General features: G+C 43.2%; 3 protein-coding genes across 9 annotated transcripts; 2 read left to right on the forward strand and 1 right to left on the reverse strand.

Moving 5' to 3' along the window:
- Positions 1-407: 407 nt before the first annotated feature.
- Positions 408-7,239, forward strand: LOC114453525 (copine-3-like). 2 transcript variants are annotated; one of them, XM_028433471.1, is made up of 17 exons: positions 408-583; positions 1,020-1,170; positions 1,368-1,547; positions 1,852-1,926; positions 2,010-2,081; positions 2,173-2,253; positions 2,803-2,892; positions 3,588-3,686; positions 3,877-3,963; positions 4,047-4,106; positions 4,208-4,341; positions 4,444-4,498; positions 4,593-4,644; positions 4,739-4,872; positions 5,181-5,417; positions 5,664-5,776; positions 6,238-6,374. In XM_028433471.1, exons 2-16 carry the CDS (start codon positions 1,039-1,041, stop codon positions 5,772-5,774), a joined length of 1,599 nt encoding a protein of 532 aa, XP_028289272.1. In that variant the 5' UTR covers positions 408-583; positions 1,020-1,038; the 3' UTR covers positions 5,775-5,776; positions 6,238-6,374. The 2 variants fall into 2 exon arrangements, with proteins under 2 accessions (XP_028289272.1, XP_028289271.1); XM_028433470.1 differs by lacking the exon at positions 5,664-5,776 and having other exon boundaries at positions 6,238-7,239.
- Positions 7,240-7,318: 79 nt separating this feature from the next.
- On the reverse strand, positions 7,319-10,134 carry idi1 (isopentenyl-diphosphate delta isomerase 1). The gene is made up of 7 exons (XM_028433479.1): positions 9,999-10,134; positions 9,416-9,618; positions 8,991-9,163; positions 8,816-8,908; positions 8,604-8,734; positions 8,376-8,480; positions 7,319-8,253 (listed from the first exon to the last, which is right to left on the reverse strand). Exons 2-7 carry the CDS (start codon positions 9,565-9,567, stop codon positions 8,041-8,043), a joined length of 867 nt encoding a protein of 288 aa, XP_028289280.1. The 5' UTR covers positions 9,568-9,618; positions 9,999-10,134; the 3' UTR covers positions 7,319-8,040.
- LOC114453526 (WD repeat-containing protein 37-like) lies at positions 9,841-23,794 on the forward strand. Of its 6 annotated transcripts, none has more exons than XM_028433472.1 (15): positions 9,841-9,940; positions 11,122-11,389; positions 13,165-13,261; positions 13,411-13,506; positions 13,901-13,965; positions 14,282-14,365; positions 16,368-16,506; positions 16,783-16,854; positions 17,014-17,058; positions 17,217-17,293; positions 17,414-17,648; positions 17,862-18,003; positions 21,702-21,836; positions 22,574-22,688; positions 22,775-23,794. In XM_028433472.1, the coding sequence occupies exons 2-15, from the start codon at positions 11,237-11,239 to the stop codon at positions 22,904-22,906; spliced, it is 1,587 nt and encodes a 528-aa protein (XP_028289273.1). In that variant the 5' UTR covers positions 9,841-9,940; positions 11,122-11,236; the 3' UTR covers positions 22,907-23,794. The 6 variants fall into 6 exon arrangements, with proteins under 6 accessions (XP_028289273.1, XP_028289277.1, XP_028289278.1 ...); XM_028433476.1 differs by having other exon boundaries at positions 14,300-14,365; XM_028433474.1 differs by lacking the exon at positions 9,841-9,940 and adding an exon at positions 10,204-10,315.
- The last annotated feature ends 432 nt before the right edge of the window (positions 23,795-24,226 follow it).

Here is a 24,226-nt window from a genome sequence, read left to right on the forward strand (position 1 = left end):
ACAATACAAGAAAACAGTACATTCGTAATCACAGAAGGAGCTAATGTAGATTAGTCTTTGCTTTAAATAAAGATATTTTAAAAACACAACAGTAATTTAGATGCTTCGCTAATTATGTGCTTTGCTGTGTAAAATAAAAAAAATAAAAATTACAAATAAAATACATGGTTAGCGTTTCCTCTTTCGCCACTGTATTTCCGGTCATATTTTCAAAATAAAATCAACGAAACTTTTACACCTAAACTATAAAAAAAATCAATTAAACGCTCTTTGTCATTTTTAAATGTATTATAGGCCGTAAGACGCGGTTCACATGAAAATCACGATAAATAAAATAAAACAAAATTAAGTTTTTAGATACTTCCGGTGGAGGCCCTTCAAAATAAAACGTTCACTCGTCACACAGTCATTTATTGCGGACAAACATGTTTCGTTGTCGTTGGGCGTAGCTTAAGCCTGAGGAGTTCAGAGACGGTCTTACACACTTGTAAGGGAGAGACTGCTTTACTAAGTGACAGCACCGGGAGTGGTTTCAATTAAGAGGATATTTTTGCGTTCTGAAACACGTTTTCAACATCAGACGGTGAGTTTATCTTTAAACCAGCTGCTAATTGCGCGGAAGCTATCGTGAAAAACAAGCTAACTTCTTGAGTTATCTTTTTTTTTTACTATCTACTAGCACCGTTAGCTTGCTGGTGTTATGATACTGGCGTACGGACTTCCCTTCGCTTCGCTGCTCCTCAGCTTCCAGACTTCCTGCTTAATGTGTCAGATTTTCCGTGAGACTTTCCTTTTTTCACCAATAGAGGCACTTTTGTTTATGCAGCTGCACACACTGGATTCATTAGCTGCTTTGGATTTAATAGCGTAGAGTTCCATTAGCTCCAAGGCTGTAGTATTTTTATGCCTACAAACCAGTTTGGGTGTGTAATGTTGTGTAATGTAACTGTGCTAACTCATGCTAGGTGAACTAATCCCATCAACCAGAACCTTTGTTTACACAGTTTCCTCTCTGTCAGTGTTTGTAACCTGTCAGACATGGCTGCCCAGTGTGTAACCAAGGTGGAGCTGACGGTGTCCTGTGAAAGTCTTCTGGATAAAGACATCGGCTCCAAGTCAGACCCTCTGTGTGTGTTGTTAATGAGCACATCTGGATCACAGTGGTATGAGGTCAGTGGAATGAACAGGTCTACATTAATATTTCACCCTGCACTGAACATCAGATTATGTACAGTTGTTGTAACCATATGGTTGATGAAGGGCAAATCTCTCCTGTTAATCGTTAACTCCTAGGATGGAAAAGTTTCCACTTCCTGTGTCATTACTTTCTAAGGACTATTACATCTGGTTCCAATGTTTCCTAACAGGTGGAACGCACTGAGAAGGTTCAGAATTGCCTCTGCCCAAAGTTTGCCAAAAAGTTCGTCATCGACTACTACTTTGAAATAGTGCAGAAGCTGAAGTTTGGGATTTATGATATCGACAACAAAACAATTGACCTGAGTGATGACGACTTCCTGGGAGAACTGGAGTGCACCTTGGGTCAGGTAAATGTTTTACCGTCTTCCCTCGAGAGACCATAACGTTATGCATTGCTCACACTATACAGCAGCAGTAAGAAGAATACTGTGCTACAATAAGACACCACTGTTTCACCATGCTGGAAATGAAGCATTAACCCAGATAAACAGTTGGTATGTTCTCAGTGTAATGTGACCTCAGATGTTTGTCTGCCTTATTGTTACAGCTATGTTGTTTTTTCCGTGTGGCCAGCAGGCTGTGTCTGTTCGTTTTACTTACTCCAGCTGCCGTCTCTTACCCACAGTGCTTACTCTGTTAATGTGCCTTTAGGTTGTATCCAGTAAGAAACTGACCAGACCACTCGTTTTAAAGAACAAGACGCCTGCAGGAAAAGGGAAGATCACAGTGAGTAGCAGAGACAGCCTTTCAAATGTTGTATGATGCCGTTCGCTGTACTGACATTTCCTCTGTGTATGTATCTGCTGTAGATCAGTGCTGAAGAAATAAAAGACAACAGGGTGGCAAACTTTGAGGTGGAAGCAAGGAAACTAGATAACAAGGTTGGATTCTGTTTAAAAATCTTGACTGATTTGTTTTTTAGGACTTTTCTTATTAGTGAGTCTTATTTTTCTTGGATTTATTTTAACACAGGATTTCTTTGGAAAGTCTGACCCCTACCTGGAATTCTTCAAGCAGACAGAAACTGGATGGCAGCTGGCTCACAGGACAGAGGTGAACACATTGTGAAATAAGACAGTGCCTTTACTGGTTATGTAATTGCAGTCTTCTCTAAGTCCAAGGATCTTTACATGTCTGTTAAAGACTTTGTTTTACGACATAGTCCTTCTTCCTGAACTAGGGCTAAAGCCAAAGGCTGAAATTTATCACACGTAACTGTCAGCATGAAAGAGGAACCACTGACAACCAAACCGTTTTTTTTTTGCATAATATGAGATATTGGCCTAAGCTCCTATTTATTTTGTTTTAAAACATGCAAGGTTTAAATGGGGCATGCTGCAATAGGGAATTCTGTGAAGCTGCACTAACACGCTGTTTAACTAATGCCAATTATGTTTTACAAGCAGTGATTTGTGATTGCAGTGAATGAGGAAGTGGGAATATCACATATCAGTCTGACTGAAGTAGAGAAATCTGTAGTAAAGATTTGACACCCTGTCAGTCAAACACAGACACGCTCCTCCAACCAGCTGATCTAAAAAAGACAGACAACACGTGTAAGTTCATTTCTTCATTGAATATTCTGTTTACCTGTGTCCTCAGGTGGTGAAGAACAACCTGAATCCAACATGGCGTCCCTTTCGAATCCCCCTGCGCTCTCTCTGTGGAGGAGACATGGAGAAATCGATCAAAGTAAACATCTAAGACTCATAATTATGGAATGTTTTTGAGCTGCTACTCACACCGACAGTCACAATAATATTTTTGTTTCAATTGCCGTAACACTGAGTTTTTATTAATGAGGAACATAAGGGGTTGTACCTCTCAGATGTCTCCAAACGTGTGAACTGATTGGTGTATTTAGTACTAGCTTGATGATTATATATTGTTTTTAATTTCTGAAGCAAACATGTCAGGAAGGAAGCAGTTTCCTACCATTCAGGACAAGTGAGTTACCCAGTGCGTCAGTGCTCATCTTTTTTCCATCTTACCATCACTTACTGGGTGAAACGTGTGTGAATAGAGTAGATGGGGAACTGTGCAAGACTTTGTCTCAGCAGAGTCACAGATCTGATCCTGTCATAGAAGCATTTATCCAAAACGAAACATTTTACCACCAGCGTCTGTGTGGTTCAGTAGGTTACAGAGATGTGGAATCTCATTTGTGCATGTTTGTTTTTTGTACATCTTAGTCTTAACATTTGCCTTCACCCCACTCACTGTGTCAAGGACATGTCGACAGCAGTTACCATATGCTTTTCCTAACACAGTGTTTGGGACACTTTGCATGAAGTGAACCTTTTTAAAGTATTTTCTTTTCATGCACTTTGCATAAATTAAATGACGGTTTCTTGCCAGCACCACTAAATGTTTGTACCTGTTCCCAGGTTGATTGTTATGATTATGACAACGATGGCTCACATGATCTTATCGGAACCTTTGAGACTACAATGAAACGCCTCCAAGAAGCATCACGAACATCTCCGGTATGAGGACGTGTGCATTGTTGTATGTACAATCAAAAACATTTCACAGATTATGTGAACAGGCTTCTCCAGCTTTTGGTACATTTTCTTTTGTTTGAGTGGTCCTTTCATTGACAAGAATGCCTCCTGGCTAGCTCTGAATCAGCCTCAGCTAGCTTCATGCTATTCAACACTGCTTTGCTTTTTGTAGGCGGAGTTTGAATGCATCAACAGTAAAAAGAAGCAGAAGAAGAAAAACTACAAGAACTCTGGTATTGTGAGCGTGAAGCTGTGCCAGGTGTGCTACCTTTTTGTTTATTTATTTTGTTTGTGTTGTTGTTCTCCACTGACTTTTCTGAAGATAGATGCTTTGTGTTTTAGGTTGTGCAGGAGTATTCCTTCTTGGATTACATTATGGGCGGCTGTCAGTTAAATTTCACAGTGGGTTTTTTGCTTCTTTATATATATATATATATTCCTGTTTGTTATTAATTTGTTGTTCTATTAGTAATAAATCTGACAATATGTGTATCTGCTGATAGGTGGCCGTCGACTTCACGGGCTCCAACGGGGATCCCAGGTCTCCCCAGTCTCTACATTACATCAGTCCTCAGGGTGTCAATGAGTACCTGACCGCTATATGGTCTGTGGGAAATGTCATCCAGGACTATGACAGGTAGAAAAAAAAACTGTCTTTGCATCTGAAGAGCGACTCCTAAAGGGGCGACTGCACTGTTTGTAAAAAGAAGTTTTCAAGATTGTTCCAATGTGTTTGTAGTGACAAGATGTTTCCAGCATTTGGCTTTGGAGCCCAGATTCCACCAACATGGCAGGTAAAGCTTACTTTAAGTAAAACAATACAAATTTAAATAGTGGTTTGGCACATGTGACAATGACAAATGACATCTCTTGGAATTGTTGTTGCAGGTTTCACATGAGTTTCCTCTCAATTTCAATCCATCAAATCCATTTTGTGCTGGTATGTGTACAGATCATTTTCTTCATGTCAGTATGTATTCTGAATACATGTGTAGCTTAAAACATAATAATAATACCCCCCTGCGTATGTGTAGGTGTTGAAGGTGTAGTGGAGGCCTACAGGGTTTGTCTGCCCCAGGTCAAACTCTATGGTCCCACCAACTTCTCTCCTATTATCAACCATGTGGCCTGCTTCGCTAAGCAAGCCCTCCAGCAGACCACTGCATCAGTGAGTATCTGTCCAAGTAGATTTTCTCTTTTTATCTTGGATTTCTGCTTTAACAGTCCACAAAGATAAGCTGTTACTGTACTGAGAAGGATTTATTTGCCATTACCTAATAGTAGCAGACTAGTCGGCGCCAATTTTCTGTATAATCTTTGAATTAGAGGCAATGATTTGATGATAGATTGATGATGATGATATTACCGATCAATACCGGTAATATCCGAAATACAAATTAGGGAAGGGACTTTTGTCAGCTGTGCATGTGTATTCTCATCTCTACTATCTCTATCTCTGTTGCTGTGTTACCGAAGCAATACTTTGTCCTGCTGATCATCACTGACGGAGTGATCACAGACATGGATGAGACACGCAGCGCCATCGTCAATGCCGCTCGACTGCCCATGTCTATAATCATCGTCGGCGTGGGAGGGGCAGATTTCAGTGCCATGGAGTTCCTGGACGGAGATGACGGCCGCCTGCGCTCTCAAACCGGCGAAACTGCCATAAGAGACATTGTTCAGTTTGTGCCATTCAGGCAGTTTCAGAATGTAAGTAACACCTCAAACATTTGCTTTTTACAGGGTGTGTTCACAAACGGGGTTGGGAAGGCAGCTTATTACTCTAAAAACTCCATGCATGTTTCACCGCTGACTTCAGAACTACAAACATAAAAACATAGCAGAGCAACTTCTCCATCCAGTGCTACTATACCATACACATTTAAAGCCAGAGGTTCCCAGTACTCAGCTCAAACCTCACACAGCGCATTTGTTTGTTGCCTTGTTTCTTTTCAGGCGCCCAGCCAGGCTCTTGCCCAAAGCGTATTGGCCGAGTTACCTCAGCAACTCACCTCCTTCTTCAGTTTACACAAACTGAAGCCTCCCCACGATCCCAATCCTTCATAGGGGTACCCTTAATTATGATCAGTCATAAACCCCACTATACTCTTAGCTCTTACATCGCCTGCACCTGTAACTCAGCATGCATCATCACATGTCTGTCCCAATGTTAGTAACTGCTCTGTCCAACTTTTTCAGCATTTTTCCATTTCACAGCGATGACATGACTACAACACAATGTGTTGGACTCTTGTCTGCATTAAAGGAAAACTTCTCTTTTGTGATTTAACACATTGCTGTATGTTTCTAAGAAGCAGTAGAACTGTCACCAATGTTATCTAAAAGATTTGGCTGACTTTAATTCAGTGATTAGTTAAGTATAAAAAGGTGAAATTTTCCTTTAATCTTTCTTCATCTGCATGGCTTTCTCTTGACTATAATGCTCCCTTCATCTAATTAAATCAGTTAATGATTCAACAATACAGAAGATTTACTCTCTGACTTCGTAACGCTTCCTTCTGCCCCTCAGGCTCCCCAAGAAGCTCTGGCAAAGAGCGTGTTAGCTGAAGTACCAGGTCAACTTGTGGAGTTTTTCAATACCATGAAGCTGAGTCCACCCAACTCCAGTCCTGCAGCAAACCCTACAGGGACCATGTGATTCCCCCCAATGAAACAACAGCACAGCCTCATCTCCTGTGGTTAAACCAGATCTTCATCTCATCATGCAGCTAGACAAACCACTCCCTGAGTTAATTATATCAGAAAAAACAGTCCAACGGCACACACTATAATTCTACATGTTTACTCCACTCTGCTAACCACAGGCCCAGCTGCGTGCCTAGTTTAGTGCTTAAATTCAATTATTATTCCATAAAAACTTCTAAAATCGTGTGCTGATGTGCATTTAGATGACACGCGGCAGCTTGCAAGACAAACAGAACATGGTAGTATTACATAAATACTACAGAAACAATACTTAAAAGCCTAGTTCCCATTGAGTTAACCAGCCAGCTGTGATTTAATGCACCATTGGAGTGTATAATGAATCATAATGCCTGTTTATAGGGTTAAAAAACACAATGTTTACATTGTTTGCAAACTAGCGTGACAAATAGAGAAGTACATGCAGAAGATTTGCTGTCCTCACACATATGGTGCATACATGCTAAGAGAAATACCTGCTTTATATTCGTATACAACACAGCTGTATCTCTAAACATGTTTGGCTGCACATGCTTCTATGCACTTACCTATAGTACTGAAGTACTTTAATATGTTATTTACTTGATTACTTGCCATCACTCTTTGTGACAACGGGAACATTTATTCTACGTTTTGTTGTATCGTGCCAGTTTTAGTTGTTTGTCGATTGTGCCAGTTACTTTTTGATACTTTACTTCCTGCATTTAAGGTGACATGGGACATATAAAGATCAGTATTATAAACATGTTGCCATCATAGAAACTTATACTGATTACTGCAAATTGTGCATGTTTGCTACAAGTGCCTGATTTTTGTCTGTATCGTTACACTCAAAAAAAATATACCCGATGTGTGATGTTGTGTTTCAGCTGCTTTGTTCTCAGTGTACTGTGACACAGTGTCAAACAAAGCCTGCAAATAAACCACATCCTATTCAGTGGAAGCTGTGTTGTATAGTCATGTGACACTTGAAGAGCACATCAGGCACACCTTTAATAAATTGTGCTTGGTTTTGTCCCTACTTGCTGTTAAGTCTGTAAAACTTAACATGATATTTTAACAGTCATAGATACCTCGACAATTGATCGCAGCCATACAATGGAACCCACTCACAGTCAAACACTTTATTGCGTAAAAGAGCACAAAGAGGCAGCTTGCTTACTGATCAACAACATATTGGGAGGGAGGTTGCTGTGACTCTGAGGCATTATTTACCTCACCCTACTGACCTGTCATCAGGCACTTACAGTTTTTATATAAAAATAGGTTTGGTACTTTACGTTTATATACTGAATAAGGTAAAATGCTGTCTTCTATTTAGTCTGTATCAGGGGTGCTGCTTATCAGAGCTGATTACCAGCCTGCCAGCACTATGAGGAACATCTATTGTAAAGATGAATGCTCCTCAGTGCCTTCTTAGATACTGTCAAGACATTCTCTGCTTTCTTTTCTAGTGCAAAAGCCCTACAACACTTACTACATCCTTCACAAAAGCAGCCGGTGAAGCCTCTTTTCATGCGGATCATTACTTTCTGGAGGTTTCTAGCACCTGAGCTGGTTTTGCTTGTGTGTCAGGCAAGTACTGTGACCATCTAGAGCTTGAAGTGATTGGAGGTAGAGCCTGGGGGGGCTACATGCGGTGGATTTTGTCGTGATCCATGAACTGCTTGAGGTTCTGCAGGTTGTCCCACCACTTGAAGAGGAAGGTCTGAGCAATAAGGCTGAACCAGGGTGTGATTTCCAGCTCACTGCGCTTGGCCTTCTCCAGCATCTCCTTCAGCTCCTCTTTGCTCACATAACAGTGGCTTTTGATCTCATTGGGGTCGGGACTCAAGTCCACGTCCTGTGGAGTAACGTAAAAAGGACAAGGAAAGGAGGAAAGGAAAAAACATTTATACAACTCCACCTAGAAGATACAAATTATGACCTGATGCACCTCAACTCCATCAGCTATTAGTGTGCTACCTTCTGCATGAAGAGGATGTAGTCAATCTCATGTTCTCCCCAAACACCGTCCGACTGGGCCTTGTAATGGATCCTTGTTAGATACGTCATTTCATCTGGAGTCACCTAAGGAGCAGCAGAAGGGGAGAAGAGATAACAGGCGTGCAAAGGTTCTCCACAATCCTCAATAATCCTCTTCCACTAAAAGCAGAAGCCAAGCCCTCACACACACACACACACACAGTGTACCTGTTCTAGGGGGATACCAAGTTCAGCTTCGAGTCTCCTCTGAGCAGCTCTCCTCACTCCTAATGCGTCCTTCTCCTCCAGCTCACTGTCTGTGTGCAAAGGATGGCTGCAGCATGTGTTTGTGAAACAACCTGCAGACACACACACACTCTCCTATAAGTGCTGTTTAATGCCTACTTACACAGAGGGACGTGCAGGGCTTTGTTGCTCACCTGGAAAAGTGATTTTGGCATCAGACCTCTGTTGTAACAGCAGCTTCTCTTCACTGTTGAATATGAAGACACTGAAAGCTCTGTGCAACAAACCTGGTGAGACAAGAACACTTCAGCACACCAATCAGAGATGTGAGAAGTAAATACGAAGTGTTTCAATGTGCCAGGTCCATACCTTTATCTATGTTGGAGTTCAGGTGACAGTTTTTCTTGGTGTCGGCGCCAATTTTGCGGTCGTTCTCGTCGATGAGGATACACATCTCAGACAGCAGCTGCACCTGCTTCTCGTCCAGGTGGTCGGTGGTTATCTCAGGCATCCTGACAGCAGCCTGCAGGTGTCTCGTCTCACTGGAAGGCAAACAAGTGGAGAAGCAGAGAAAACACATAAGCAGACTGTCAAGTAGAGTTTGGCTTGACTTGTTTTCATCATGAGACACTAGCATTTAACCAGACAACAAATCAAACACAGGCTCCAGCAGAGCTCAGCTATCAATAGCACAGACACTTCCAGCTTAAGCTCAACAGGCTTATCGTTGCTATCCCTGTCTTTAACATCAAACCACTCAGGGGGTCTCTGAGATCCACAGCCTCCCAGCCTACCTGGATAGAGCTCTGCAGCAGGTAGTCACGGCGGAGTACGTGGGTCGGTACCTCTGTGGAGCAGCTCTAGCAGTCCCAGGTGCGTTTGATTTCAGCAGTGCTGCTCCGTCGCGGGATACCAGTCTGAGCACCGCCCACACAGGCCGCACCATGGCCTGACCAAAACACAAAACCAATCACAGGGGCGGAGGACGGGACTGCAGCTAAAACACGGAGAGGAATGGGACAAGACAAGGAGAGGGTTTACAGAGAGGACTGGAGAATAGTGACTATTTTAATCAGAAAACAGTGAGACAACATATAAATCTTGATATTACTGATTTTATTTAGGTATCACCTACATTCATGATAAATGACATAATATTTAGTTATGTGTCGCTGATGCATGGACATGTAAATGGCTCTTATTGTCCCGCTCCAGTAGAATCCACTTCGTGTTTTCCTCTGAACTCCGAGTGTCAACACGCCATCAGACCACCGCACGGCGCAGCCCGCACCATCCAGGCCTCTGACAACTGCACATAAGTATGCTATGCGTCTCACACATGCGACCTACGGAGAAACCGATAAAATGTTCACTTACCTACAAACGGCTTTGCTCCGTTACAAGTAGCTAAAACACGTCCTTTATCGTGTTTTGCGTTTGTTTACGACGATATTAAAAAAAAGCGAAATCTTGTGCTCGAGCGGCCGAGGCTCCATTCCTGCTTTTGACGTCACGGCTTTTCATTCGTTACCCTTTCCGCAGCGTGCCTGCTTATTGGCTCACAGAGTGCAAACACAAACCACGTGATACGGAAGTTGGGTGCGCTAATAAAATACGTGATGTGTCAAAATTTTGGGAGATTTAAGATTATGACACTTGTCAAACACTAACACTCTATCACCGACTGTTTTATTGTAAGTCATACGTCACAGTAAATGTTAAAATTTTACAAATGTATAGGTTATATCGTTTCACGTCACGTCATGCGGAACATAGCCCATCCATATCTTACAGCTGCTGTGTGATGTGTGAACGTTAGATGCCGCAATGAAGGTGATAAGTGGCAGCTAGCCTGTGTTAGCTTGTGGCTAATTTTGCTTTAATTTTGCTCCTTGTTGGTCAAATTTGAATTCAGCGAGCCAGTGACATTGGTGAGTGTCGATGTTGTTTCATTTAAGCCAGTATTATAGCCCTGAAGGTGACGCAATTAGCCCCGTTAATTAGCCGCAGGTAGTTATTGAGCATTACGTTAAATAATTGAACGTGTGCTGTGGCGTATGTTGCATTTCCAGAATTGTGTTGCTTCGCTAACATAACACGGACCTACAGGATGTGTGATGCTGAATTTCGTTAAATTACCACTAAATCTATGTCGTGATATCTGTTAGGAAGCGCATGTTTTCAGCAGGTGACACATCGCCTCAGTGTCAATATGCAGTTCGAGGTACAAACTTGTAAGAAACGATATTTATAAGACAAAAATGTAAATGTTCTATTTGTTATTTTTGTTGCAGTCATCTCCCACCAACAGTAAAATGAGATTCCTCTGAATGAGGTTCAATGTGAAAACACAAACACATGCACATATTTGTTTTTAGGAATGAACATTAAACAGAAAGAAGTTGGAATGATGTGGTTCACTAGACTCCTTAGAAATACAGCTGTTGGTATTAGGCTGCATGCAAACTTGAATTTCACTTTCTATTTTGAAAACTTACAGACCCAACCCACCCGTCAGTCAGCCAGCCAGCCAGCCAGCCAGCAAGGGGCCTTTGTTTACTTGCATTTCAGCTGAGGTGTGAGCAGGAGGCAGGGCCGCCCACGAGGTAGGAGGGATGCCTGTGGAGGGCGGAAGCAGCAGCGGCTCTGCTTCAGCTGGTCGTCACCCTAAGCAGAAGCGTAAGGCTCACAGTTTGTCCATCCGGCGAACCAACAGCACAGAGGAGAGGCCACCGGGCATCCAAAGAGGAGACATGCTGGAGGGACAGGTGACACACACACACACAACCACAGACAGGCGTTGCAGGCAGGATCTGTAGCTCCAAAGACATGCATGAACAGATGTTTTTTTAATTAACTTTTTAATTGTTATATTGTTTTGGTGTGAGGCTGTTTTTTTAATCTGTCATGTGAGTTCTGCACCAGCCGGTTAAACAGCATTGCTTTTATTTTTTGTTACCTGGTGTTGCAACATCTACAGCTCCACGCTGCACTGTGATTATGCTATGGGGTGTCTCCCCCCGGGGAAAGGCTTATGTTCCTCTTGGTAGTTACTAAATAAAGCCTCTTAAAGATGTGTTACTGTCATCCTGATTCTCTGAACTCTATGATCTGTTTTGTGCGGAGGTGAATTTCAGTAAGAAATGATCTTGTGTTAATTGATTGATTTTCACGCCCACTGATGCGGCCATGTTGGTGAGTACAGGTTGTTTAATTAGGGGTTGATGTAGTTTAACTGATTTAGTTTGTTTAGGTGATTTTTCATGTACCACTGATATGCTGAGACAATAAAAAAGAGTTTCTGTTTGATTAAGAAGATCCTGGTTGTTAACTTGTGGGAGTTGGCTGTATAGTCCTTATCAAGAGACACAACTTGGATTACATGAGCAAAGGGCTTGTTAGTATTCTGTCATGAGAGGTTATTGATGTTTGGGTTGGGCTCTTCAGGCTGGTCCTATTTAATCTTTTCTTTAAATTCTCTGCAAATATATGAGGCTTAATTTTATGAATTTAAGGCTGCCGTCGTTTGAGTATTGAAGTATTTTACTTTTACTTTCTGTCTTGTGACAATGTCCTTGAATTATCAGCCTCTAAAACTTGGGGCTCAGCTTACACTGGCCCGTTGTCTCATCAAGTTTTAATATGGGCCACTTGTCCAGGTCTGATTAGGCTTTTCAACGCTTCTTTTTGTCCATTGCCAAGACATGCTGGCTCTGTTTGTGTACTGAGTTTACCACCTCCTCCCCCCTGCAGCACAAGTTCCACATACACAGACAGCTTTATGAACATATATGCAACACAACAAGCATTTCCTTTTGCACCTTTAATGCCGTTATTATTAGCCAGAGTACGCTGCAGGTTTAAAGGTTGTAAACTAAGCGGCTTTGAATTAAAAGGGCTGCCTGTTATTTGCTAATTGACCTTTTTATCTTTACAAAGTCTGTTGACATGTGGTTCTGACAGAATGATCATGTGGCTCAAACTGCTGGTTTTAAACCTGAGCAGAAAGTGTGACAGGCAGGTATTTGGTATTTGGAGACGGAGAGCTAAGCAGCAGCTCTCAAGGCGAGCTGTCAGACGCAGCCTTTTGAATCCGTTGTTTTTATGGGAGCTTTTACATCTGTTGACCACCAGCCTGGTGTAGACCGGTGGTCAACAGTTGAGTGAGTACATCTAGGAGTTCACTATGGAGGTAGGAGTGTTGCTGGTTGGATTGTTTAGTGTGTAGTGAGTGAATTGTTTGTAGGTCAGACTGGTACAAAGTATTCACACTTTTAATCAGGTAAACACACAGGCTATGGTTGACGAGAAATTTATGCGGGTTGCTTTCACTTTGCTTAAGTGGTGTGTGTCTGACGCACCGCCTCTTTCAATAGTGATACAGTAGTAGACACCTGTTTGTTGTAAAACTGCACTGTTGGAACATAATAAAATGAAAAGGGTGTTGAAATTCATTAAAAACCCGAGCGTGTGAACAGAATTCTTTCTCTCTATGCCTGCCAGTGTGCAGTTTATTCAGGTGTTACTTTGTCTGTTTGTCCAGGACTCCAAGCTGCCCCTCGCCTTGCGGAACAATCTTCTTGACCTGTTTGGCCAGATCGAACGCGAGTTTGAAAATCTCTACATTGAAAACCTTGAATGTGAGTGAGGGTCAAGCAAATGTACACAGATTACACATTCTTGGTTACATATCTTACTGTATTGATCTTTAAGGCGTTAAATGACTAACTAGGTGGTATCAGGAGCAGGATGGGAACACTGATGTGCTGTCACTGTGTTAACATTACAGTACGCCGGGAAATCGATTCTCTGAACGAACGTCTGACCGGAGATGGGCAGGCTGTTGATGGAGGAGACCCCACCAAAGGAGCCCTGAAAACAAAAGGTCCCGTATTTACTACACAGTCAAGTGGACCATTGTTATTTATGAGGGTGTTTGTACTTAATATATTTAATGGAGTGCTTTGGTAAAGTGCACATCTCCGGGAGGAAAAACGACCTACTTGTAATTTTATTTCATATCTCCCTCAAACATATCATCAGAAATCTCCTGGTGTGCTAAAGTTAACTCGCTTTTTCGAAACTCTATCTGTACAGTAGTCTACTGTACAATGTTTTTAACAACCAGCTTGTACTGACACCTAGAAACTCACAACAAGGCTGTGTATTGTTGAGGTGTGTGCAATTTAAAGTTTGCGTCACTTTATTGGGTCATTACTGAAGCAGTAAACCTGCCAAGCTGAATTTCCTTCATTGTCCTTTGTCTGTCCATCACACAGCCAGCCACAGCACCAGTCAACTGTCACAGAAGCTGAAGACGACCTACAAAGCCTCCACCAGCAAGGTACCCGGCCCCAGCTGTGTTATCCCGTTCAATAGAAGTGTGTATGTGTATGTGTCATGTGTGTAAATATTTGAGCCCGTATGAGGTGTTGGGAGTGTTGAAAGCCCCTGTGTGAGAGGACGGAAGCTTCCTCTGAGGTCATGGTGTGTGGGTAAACAAAGAAATTGTAGACCAAACATCCTTCCTGTTATATTATTTATTTTTTCTACTAAAGATACGTAATATTAACAGGTTGTAGAAAATAGCCTGTGTGATCATTTTAGCATTTGCCTAAAAATGACATCTCCCTTGACTTTTTCCTCTTTTGCCAATGTAGCACTTGTACACTTTGCAGGGCAAAATAGGTGGACCTCGCAACTTCAGTGTGGCCACATGGGAGTTGTGGGGCGGAGATTCATGGGTAACTTCCTGAATGCTCTCTTTGTCACTAAGCATCGTGGGGGGAGAGTTGCGGGCTAAGTTTCTTTTTAACTACAGTCTGACCTTGACTCCTCGTCTCTTCTCTGCTCTGCACCCACACACAAGACGTTTGGGTGAACGGCTGCATTAGTTCAATCTCACCTAGGACACCTTCTATTCAGTGGATTGTCACAGTTTTATCAGGAGTCCAAGTTTGTACAGAGCAACACCGTGACATCTAACCAATTAAAAAGGAATAGTTTGACATTTTGGGAAATATTTATATCTGTTTTCTTCCTGATAGAAAGACAGTTTTCACATTTGTACCCTAAATATGACGCTAATATCAGTAGCGTGTTAGCTTGGCACAGAGACAGTATAGGCTGTAAACAGTACAGAGGTTAAAAAAAAAAAGGTAAATTCTACCTACTAGCTACTATTCTATGCAAGAACTATAAACCTTAACCCTCTTTCCATCAGTTGCCTGGCAACCTGTTTCCAATGACGAATGTCTGGCACATAAGTCCAGATAACTGTTGGGGAATTGTTGGTCCTGCACTTGTATGCTGGTACAGATTCATGGTTGCTTGAAGTGAGATGTTAGCTGGCCAGTGAAGTGGTTTCCTCCTTTTATTTTAATCTTTAAGCTAATCCGCCACTTGAGAAATACAGATGTCATTTTTACACTCGTCATATGATGTCATACTCATACCAGACGTACATGTTGTGAAAATATAGAAGTGTTGAATGAGGCTTTAATATGTGGCCTGACGCCCTGGTGCTGGTACAGTAACTGTTGAGCTCATTCCCCAAAATGTCTTAACTATTCCTTTAAAGGTATCTTCGGCTTCCTCCTCTATTTTTTACATTAAATGTTCTTTTGGCATTGCCTTCTTTGAAGCCACACATGCAGCCAAACTCTGAGCTAGATGAAGAGAGGGGCACCATCCTCTTCTGCTTTGAAAGCACAGGATCAAGGGAGGACTTGTTAGATTAACCTGACATAAGTAGCTGCTATACCATGTACAGCTAACCTATTTGTAAAGACTGCGAGGAATTGGAACTAATTATCTTGTACTAACTATAGTCTCATTGTACTACTAGGTTGACCTTGACTGGAATGGGCTCCTTTTCTAGTTGCTCACTGTTCATTGTGTTCTAATGACAGGAAACAAATGAAACTGTATTACTGTGTAATGTGGACGTAAGCGCTGAGAGACAGAATGAGTGTGCATTAACACGGTCTGAACCAGATGCTTCGCTGTTGCATCTAATGACTACCAATGTTGTAAGCTTGTTGCTGTGGTCAGCCGTCTGCTTGCAGCAGCATGTACAGTGCAGCCTGTGAGCGCTCTGTGACAGGCGAGACTACACTTCCCTCTGTAGTGTGTTCATCTGGAAGCCTGCAGTGACAGAAGGCCGTATGTAACCAGACCTCTTGATATTTTTAGAGGTGCACCACTCACATCTGAGCACAGTGACGATCCATCTTCCCCACTTGATTTGACATATGAGTAGACTTGATGATAATGACACACAGTTTGGTGCAGTATGAAGTCCAAAGCTGTTTGGCTGATATATACAAAACAGGGCTTGTTAACAGGATATACACACAGTTGGCTTTTGCCATCTCAGAGCCTGCATCACAAAGCCTGGCGTCACTAATGATAAGCTAAACATCTGCTGTAAACCATGACAATATGACGACAGGTCGAGGGTTTGAAGGAAAGCATGTAACCTGCAGTTAAATGCAAAAAAAAAAAGCCATAAGATGATGGCTAACCCTCTAAGCTTGTTTTGTGACACAGGCTCTGGATTTAACATACCTCTTGAATTTGTGTGTGACACCTGCACACAAATTAAAAATGCTAATCTTGTGCATTTTAGTCTACAGTATGGCTATAATGCAACATCAACTTCTCATCGGTGCACCTCAGTTTGGTTCAGTCTGTCTCTGAGTTTCTTCTCCATCTGTGACAACCATTTGTGTCCTCTCTGTTCAGATCGTGTCCAGTTTTAAAGCCACCACGGGTTCCCGGGCTTTGTGCCAGCTGCTGAAGGAGTATATAGGCCATCGGGACGGAATCTGGGACCTCAGTGTGACCCGGACTCAGCCAGTGGTCCTGGGCACTGCCTCTGCAGGTACAGAAGAGTACACTGTATAGACAGTAAATCAATCAAATGGCTTTAGTGTATAACAAAATAAAGCCTGGCACATAGTGGCCTTAAGTAAGAAATATGAGTGAAGACTAAAGGTGCTGCGAGCAGTCATTATATGATTGTTAAATTAATTGTGATGCTTCAGAGTTAAGGTGATCGATGGCATTTGCTGTGCAGTGCTATTATTTATTCACTCATTCTATACAAGCATTCAACATTAAATCCTTAACGGCTACATGTTGTCCATCCTGCTCTCAGATCACTCCGCTCTCCTGTGGAGTATAGAGACTGGGAAGTGTCTGCTGAGATACGCTGGCCATGCAGGATCAGGTAATTCCACCTCAGAAACATCTGTCATGAAAACGATACCTAGTTCTAATACATTCTGTGGGGTCTGACTTCTAAAGCATTAGATGTAACACCATCAACGTATTCTCACATGGCTTGTTTGATGACAGCAGTACTGTCTTATTGTTTCCTTTCCTACAGTCAACTCCATCAAATTCCACCCCACAGAGCAGATGGCACTCACAGGTATGTGTGTTTGATTAGCTGAACTGCATCTGTTTGTTCTCCTTGTGACTATTTCAGCACTCTTCTGCTGCATCTGTTGTCTCCAGTAATCACTTGTGATGTGACGTAGATGTGGAAGCGCCTCATGTTTGTCGATGTTTGTTTCCATGATTCCACAGCCTCTGGGGACCAGACGGCTCACATCTGGCGCTACATGGTGCAGCTTCCTGCCCCCCAGCCACCACCAGATGTCAGTGTGAGTAGCTGTGGACTGTTCTCTTCTACAGCCTGTTGAAAACTGTAACACATGAATCAGGCTGTTACTTTTTTTTCTGTTGTGAGTGTACAGGATGACCACTTGTGTGTTTTTCCACAGGCTCCATGTGACGATGATCAGGACTCATCGGACAGAGAGGAAGGCGAGGTTGATGGCGAGGGCCCTTGCGAAGTCCCCACAGTCCGTGTCGCAACGGCAACCCTAAAGAGCCATCAGGGTGTAGTGATCGCAGCCGACTGGTTGGTGGGGGGCCGACAAGTGGTGACTGCTTCCTGGGACCGTGCTGCTAACCTGTACGAGGTGGAGACATCTGAACTGGTTCACACACTCACTGGTAGGTCAAGCAGCAGACATGTCAGTGTACAGTCTTCCAGCAGCTCTAAGTGGGACTCGGTACCTGGTCCTGGTACTGAGTCCCACTGCTGGGTACGTTTGTGATGCGTTAAGCTTGTGTTGCCCTTTCTTTTGGCAATCCCAATACAGACATGGTAGTAAAAGTGTTCCTTTAGGGAAGGTTTACAGGTGTTCTGTTGTGTGTTGTGTGTAGGCCATGACCAGGAGCTGACCCACTGCTGCACACACCCCACCCAGCGGCTGGTGGTCACTTCATCTAGAGACACCACCTTCAGACTGTGGGACTTCAGAGACCCCTCCATCCACTCTGTCAATGTCTTCCAGGGACACACCGAGTAAGTCTCTTCCTCTCCAACACACACACACACACACACATTTGTGGCCTTACTAAATTATAAATGGCGCAGTCGTGATTTTCCCCACAAGGTGGTGCTGTAGCATCTTCCCATTCTGTGATTCTCTTCATCACTTTCTGCTTTTTTTCCCCTTTACATTACATTTACAGACCCTATTGCTCTAAGCCAAATCCTCCACTTGCCTCTCATTCATTACTGAGCACTTCTCCTCACTTCGACAGTTTGCGTCTTTTTCCTCTCTCCCTCTCTCTCCTGTTCATTTATCTGTCCGTTTCTGCGTTAATCCCCCACTCTGTGTAATTTGGCACTTCGCTCGCTGTTAACACTCAATTGCAGCCGCTCATTTCAAAACGATGACTGTCAGGCTTGTCTGTGGCTTTCAATGGCAGCACTCTTTAAAAGGAGTGTGTGTGTGTGTGTGTGTGTGAGTGTGTGTGTGTTTATGTGCATGTCTACATATGTGTGTGCTGGTTGGCTGGTACTCTCTGGCAGCCTTTGATTGCAAGTGGGGGGATTACATAGAGCTCATTATGTACGACCCCAACATGTATAATTCCTGCAGATCCCACTCTAATTCTCTCTCATAGACAATTGCAGTAATGAGATTAGGCACCAGTGTTCAACAGTTAACAACAACCCTCCTTTCCTTCCTTCCCTCCATCCTTTTTTCTTTCCTTATTTCCTTTTAAAACATAGTTCCAAAGAGTGGTAGCACAGTATAAATCGGTGTCCACATACACATACTTTATGACAATCAAACAAGTTTTTTTCTTAATTTACTCGAGTTACCGTCTTTCGTTTTTTGGAGGAGCCACAGAATGTTTTCAAGAGATGACTTTGGCCAGTCCTCACAGACAGTTACATCTCTACTTGTCTTGTGTGGATTGTTTTTGTCAGAAAAGGGACACGTAGTCTGGTGGTGCTGTCAACTGATGCACTGTTGATTTGATTAATCAGCTGCACTGTGTAGGGCACAGTGAACATTCACACTAGAAGGGAGTGTTGAAGATTTCACAGTGTGTCTGTGTGTAGGTTTGCTTGGAATCCTCCAATATTAGGCCTCATCAACACTCACCATACAAACCTTACTCCTCCCCACACCTTCCAACTTGTGAGTGTTTTTTTGTTATTACCACATCCTGGAACAATAGCAGGTTGCCATCTTTCTTGTTAATTTCTGAGAAGCTACAATATGGCGTAATGGTGTGGCATAAATAGAATAATCTACCCATCGCCCCTGCTGTGAGGAGAAGGGAGTGTGAATAGTTTAATAGGCAGAAGATGTTGAGAGCTAGAAGGGGAGACAAGCCTCTCGTTTTCACCGTCTTCACCGGCAATTACAGCTAACGCTCCCTGACAGCGAACCTCGGCAGCTAAAAGTGCAGCATACACCCTCTGTCCCACCACCCCGCCGTAATTGCGGTGCAATGACAACTGCCTGTGAGCTCACAAAATGGCCAAGAGCAAACGAGAAATGACAGCAGACTTGCTCTACAAACGCGACGCCATGTCACGTTTGTCTGTCCCGCCACTGACGCCTTTCGGAGACATTTGATCATGCTTGATAGAAGTGTGTGTGTGTGTGTGTAGGTCTGTGTGCCTGCATGCAGATTTGACATCATGTCTCTGGAGGAATATGCCAACACTTTCCAGGTTCTCAGTGACTGTCTGTTTTGCCGCACCACAGCTAAAAGTACTCTAAAACCTCTTAGTTGTCTGTACCTGAACTGTTGCATTTTACATTTTTGGGCTCTCATCCACTTACAATGAGTACATTTAAGATTCAGTGAGACTTTTATACACTTAAACATCAGTCATTAAAAGCACTCTTTCAGATCGAGGCTTCACCGCTGGAACAAATACCCCGATATCAGATTACTGCAGACTGTGGAGTTGAAAGAAGAGAGGTCAGGGTCTGTGTTTGAGGGTTTTAGTGTTGTGTCACTGTTGACAAGTTGTTTCATGTTTTTTTCAGGATATAGAAATGATCATATTATCACAACACAGTAGTCAGTCAAACAAAGGTCCTGACCACACCAAGTTTTTATGCATTTTGGCTCAAACACAACTGAATTGTGACATTTTAAACGTGTGAAGTTGACATTTAAACCTTGTTTTTGGCTTGATGTGTGTCCTACTCTGCAATACTTACCTTACTGGCAGGAGCTTCTACATGGTTACACAATGAATTATAAGGTTATTCTATATCTGCTGTGTATCACTATACTGAAGATCAGATGCGTCAGAATCTGTTGCTAGCCTAGTATTAGCCTGGTGTTGGTGTTGTTTTTCAAACTTCGATTATTTTTAGGAGTTTTGTGTGAGACTGCTTCTTTGCTGAGAAAACATTAGAGCAGGACAAGCAAACATGTTCACTGTTCTTCTCATTTTCCACCTTTACATGGCCACGACTGCCCAGGGATCTCATGATCCCCTCTGGATGTTCCTCTCTGTTTCCTTTCTAGCTTCCCAAGTTTCCAACTGCAAGAAGTCTTGACCTTGGCTGTCAGAATCACCGCAGAGCTCCGAGTCCCACCACTCCCCCCCCTCACACCCATTCTGAAAACCCTTTAACCTTAATCAACCTTTTAATCAATTACCTTGTCTGATTACGCTTCCCACACACCTCCTCCCACCTAGCACACCTCCTATCTTTCCTTCTTGCTATCTCTCTCCCTGCACCTCTTGTACTCCCTGGTGGGCTGTACCCTGCAATGTCAGAAGGTGCCTGTAACGATACAGCAGTTTCTGCGAGCCCTGGCATCGCTAATAGGACAAAGTTTAGTCCGCTAATTAGCCCTTAATGCCATGTCAATTTGAATTAAGGGGAGAGCCAGTTTTAGCTAGAAAGGCTTGATGTAGAACCCAAGACTGTGCTGGGTCTGTGTGTGTCGGTGTGTAGGGACACACACTACACAACGCTAACCTTAATCAAGATCAGAATTTCCCTCCATGAATGAACAGGGAACAAAAGGGAGAGAGGGCGACTGACATGCAGTAATAGACTGGAAATTTAAAGGCCTGTTAAATGAATGGCTCAGGCTAACCTTAGCATGTCGAGCAGTACATCACAGCATGGAGGACAGTATACGAGAGCATTGTGGCCCAAAGTGCAAAATGAGTCCTTCATAAACATATAAAGTCTGACGCTGTGAGTGGCAGCGTTCAACAAAACTGAATACATGGATACACAAAAACTCACAAATAACTGTGATGACATTCTTCCTGTGGAGTGCCTTTGTAACCAAAGTGAGCTGCGCAAAGGATGCAAGAGACTAACAAAATCGAATCTGTGTAAGCTGCGAAAAAGCACAGCAGAACTCGTCTTTCGCAGCATGTTGACAGCTCAGACACGTCGGATGGTGTGAAGTCATCTTTTAAGCCATCACGCCGTTTTGACACCTGCTGCATGTGACAAAAGCTCTGTGAGATCCTGACTGTTTTCAAATAGGGATAACCCTGTGATGTTTTAAGATGGCATTTTAAACCACAGTGTTATTGTTCAGATGTACCTAATAGAGCCTCGGTAACCTCCTGACAAATCGCTGCGTCGCTCTGATTCACCCTCTGAGGAGGAAGAGGGTGACTGGACTGAAGTTTTAACTCAAAATTAATCACTGAATCGTGAAAATTGATGGTTTTGCGTCCACACTAACTGCCTGCTGTTTGTTTTGTAGCACGGTGACGTCTGCAGTGTTCACTGTTGGAGACAACGTGGTGTCTGGGAGTGACGATCGCACTGTCAAGGTGTGGGATCTGAAGAACATGAGGTCGCCTATAGCAACCATACGCACTGACTCAGCCGTGAACAGGTAGGTGGCAGGAAGAATGACAGATGTACTGATTCATCATGTGCAGTTTTAGAAGCTGTTTTTCTTTAAAAAGTTTGACTTTTTTAGTGGGTTTTTACAAATAGATAAAAACATATCTTCAGTCGGGTTTAGATTAAAAGGAAGACAGCTTCGATTTGATATATGACTTGAGTGACAATAGACTGGGCGGCAGTACTGTCGCCTCACAGGAAGGGTCCTGGTTCGATTCTGACTGGGGCCTTTCTGATGTCTGGTCTTTCTTCGGAGTATGTACGTTCTCCCTGTGGCTGTGCGGGTTTTCTCCGGGTATTCCGGCTTCCTCTCACAGTCTAAAGACTGTGGGAGGAAGATTGGTGACTCTAAATTGCCCGTAGGTGTGAGTGTGAATGGTTGTCTCTCTCTCTGTGGTGTCCTGTGATGGACTGGTGACCCATCCAAGGTGTACCCCGCCTCTCACCCAAAAGCTAGCTGGGCTCCAGCCCCCCGTGTCCCTGCACTGCAGGGGTTAATAGAAGATGGATGGATGGATGAAAATAGACTCTAAATGCTGTTTAAACCTAATCAGTTATATCATGAATACACTTCAGTGGAAAGTTATTACATACTGTAGCCAGAACAGAGCATCTGCCAGGATATGTTTTATCTATTTAGAAAGTGGCATGCAGCAGAATATATAATAGAATATAAGTCAGGTTGTACAGGAATCATTAGGTCAATGAATAATTCTGATCTTTCAGGATAAGCGTCTCTGCCAATCAGAAGATCATCGCTCTGCCACATGACAATCGACAAGTCCGTCTGTTTGACATGAGCGGAGTGAGGCTGGCCCGACTTCCACGCAGCAACAGAATGGTGAGGACAGAATAAAGAGGACAGGGAAGTGTGTAAGGAATCCAAATCATTGCTTCTCAACCGAGAATGTAAATGTGTGTGTGCAGGGTCACAGGCGGATGGTGTGCTGCACAGCATGGAACGAGGAGAACCAGTCCTGCAACCTGTTCACCTGCGGCTTCGACCGGCAGGCCATCGGCTGGAACATCAACATCCCCGCCCTGCTGCAGGAGAAGTGATGACACTGACACACACAGGAGACTGATCAGAATCCCTCCATGTACATACAGCACACACACACACACACACGAACACTGTCGTCTGTGGCCTCAGACATGCTGCTGTGAAAGTCTTGAGTTGTACTTCACAGTTTTGTTCATTATCACCATATGTGTTGCCTTTAAAGATGCAGCTGTTAACACTGGTGAGACTTACTTCTTCCGACGAGCAGCTGAAATCCTTCAGCGGCTCCTCAGAACGTCTCACACATGTTAAATGAGTCGGTGTGTTCGAGGCCACAGAGCTGATCTCCCTTCATTCACCTCCTTTACTTATTAAGCATGGATTGTGAATCGTGACGTGGCTCGGCTGATCCGTTCATCCTCTGCCTTCTCCGTTTAGTATCTGACTCCACAGTCACAGGCTGCTGTTCACATCACTGTTGTTTGGTTACTGCTCTCGCATGTAGATAAAACTCGGTTTGCGAATGTTACTTGTAAAGTCGTCATAGATAATAATCCTAAGGCCGGGACGGTTTGTAGAAAATCATGTGTATATATGACTCTGTGGCCTCTGATTTAAGTGAGAGTGGAGCTCGGCAAAGACAGTGTGTGGTTCTGTGAAACGGTTTTTATTCTTTTTACTCATACGTCTGATCATTGGAAGAAAACATATCATATTTGTCACTGTCTTAAAAAAGCTTCAAACAGGACCTGATACTTATTACTGTATCTACAATGCTTTCAGTTCAGGGTCAGCCTCCATAGTTCCAGACTTCACTGTCAGACTTTTGCCTTGTTCCATGTTTACAGTGGATTTTTATTTTTTAAAACTATTGCTTAACGTCTGCCTTTCTGCCAGGATGCAAAGTGTTGAGAGCATAGCAATAAAAATGGGAAATGACTGCACTCCATCAGAGCTCTGTGAATGGGATGTGCTCAGCCGTGTGTTCCCTGTATGTTGCTGGTGTCAGTGAAATGTATAGACCCATCCTCCTCATCCTGTTTCCAGCTCAGAGCCCTGTGTTGCTGTAATGTGTGATCCCAAAGTGAACTTGTTGGTGACTGTTCATGTCTGTGCCAACATGATGTTGCAGTGTTTACTCTCTGCATTTGAACCCCCTCAGCCTTTGTACAACCCTCTTGCACCCTTCGTTGTAGACGGCGCTCTCCTGTCTTGTGTGGAGCGCTCTTTATCCAAACACAGAAGCAATAACCCAGCCCCCTGACGTTTCTGGTGCTCAGAGTGAAGCCAGTTTCTTTTCTGTTATTATTTTTTTTAATTTGAAGTCAGAGAACATGACTTGAATCCCAGTTTTAGGTCGTATCCTATCCAGAAAC

This window comes from Parambassis ranga, chromosome 20, assembly GCF_900634625.1.
Source record: "Parambassis ranga chromosome 20, fParRan2.1, whole genome shotgun sequence".
NCBI classification, from domain to species: domain Eukaryota; kingdom Metazoa; phylum Chordata; class Actinopteri; family Ambassidae; genus Parambassis; species Parambassis ranga.

Bases quoted from the DNA above. Each gene is read 5' to 3' on its own strand.
- LOC114453525 (XM_028433470.1), top strand. From the start codon at position 1,039: ATGGCTGCCCAGTGTGTAACCAAGGTGGAGCTGACGGTGTCCTGTGAA. The intron at 1,548-1,851 runs GTAAATGTTTTA...ATGTGCCTTTAG, and splicing joins TGGAGTGCACCTTGGGTCAG to GTTGTATCCAGTAAGAAACT. The intron at 2,254-2,802 runs GTGAACACATTG...CTGTGTCCTCAG, and splicing joins AGCTGGCTCACAGGACAGAG to GTGGTGAAGAACAACCTGAA.
- idi1 (XM_028433479.1), bottom strand. From the start codon at position 9,567: ATGGTGCGGCCTGTGTGGGCGGTGCTCAGACTGGTATCCCGCGACGGA. The intron at 8,735-8,815 runs GTGAGCAACAAA...GTGTGTCTGCAG, and splicing joins TGCCAAAATCACTTTTCCAG to GTTGTTTCACAAACACATGC. The intron at 8,481-8,603 runs GTACACTGTGTG...GCTGCTCCTTAG, and splicing joins TTGGTATCCCCCTAGAACAG to GTGACTCCAGATGAAATGAC.
- LOC114453526 (XM_028433472.1), top strand. From the start codon at position 11,237: ATGCCTGTGGAGGGCGGAAGCAGCAGCGGCTCTGCTTCAGCTGGTCGT. The intron at 13,507-13,900 runs GTCCCGTATTTA...TCCATCACACAG, and splicing joins AGGAGCCCTGAAAACAAAAG to CCAGCCACAGCACCAGTCAA. The intron at 13,966-14,281 runs GTACCCGGCCCC...TTGCCAATGTAG, and splicing joins ACAAAGCCTCCACCAGCAAG to CACTTGTACACTTTGCAGGG.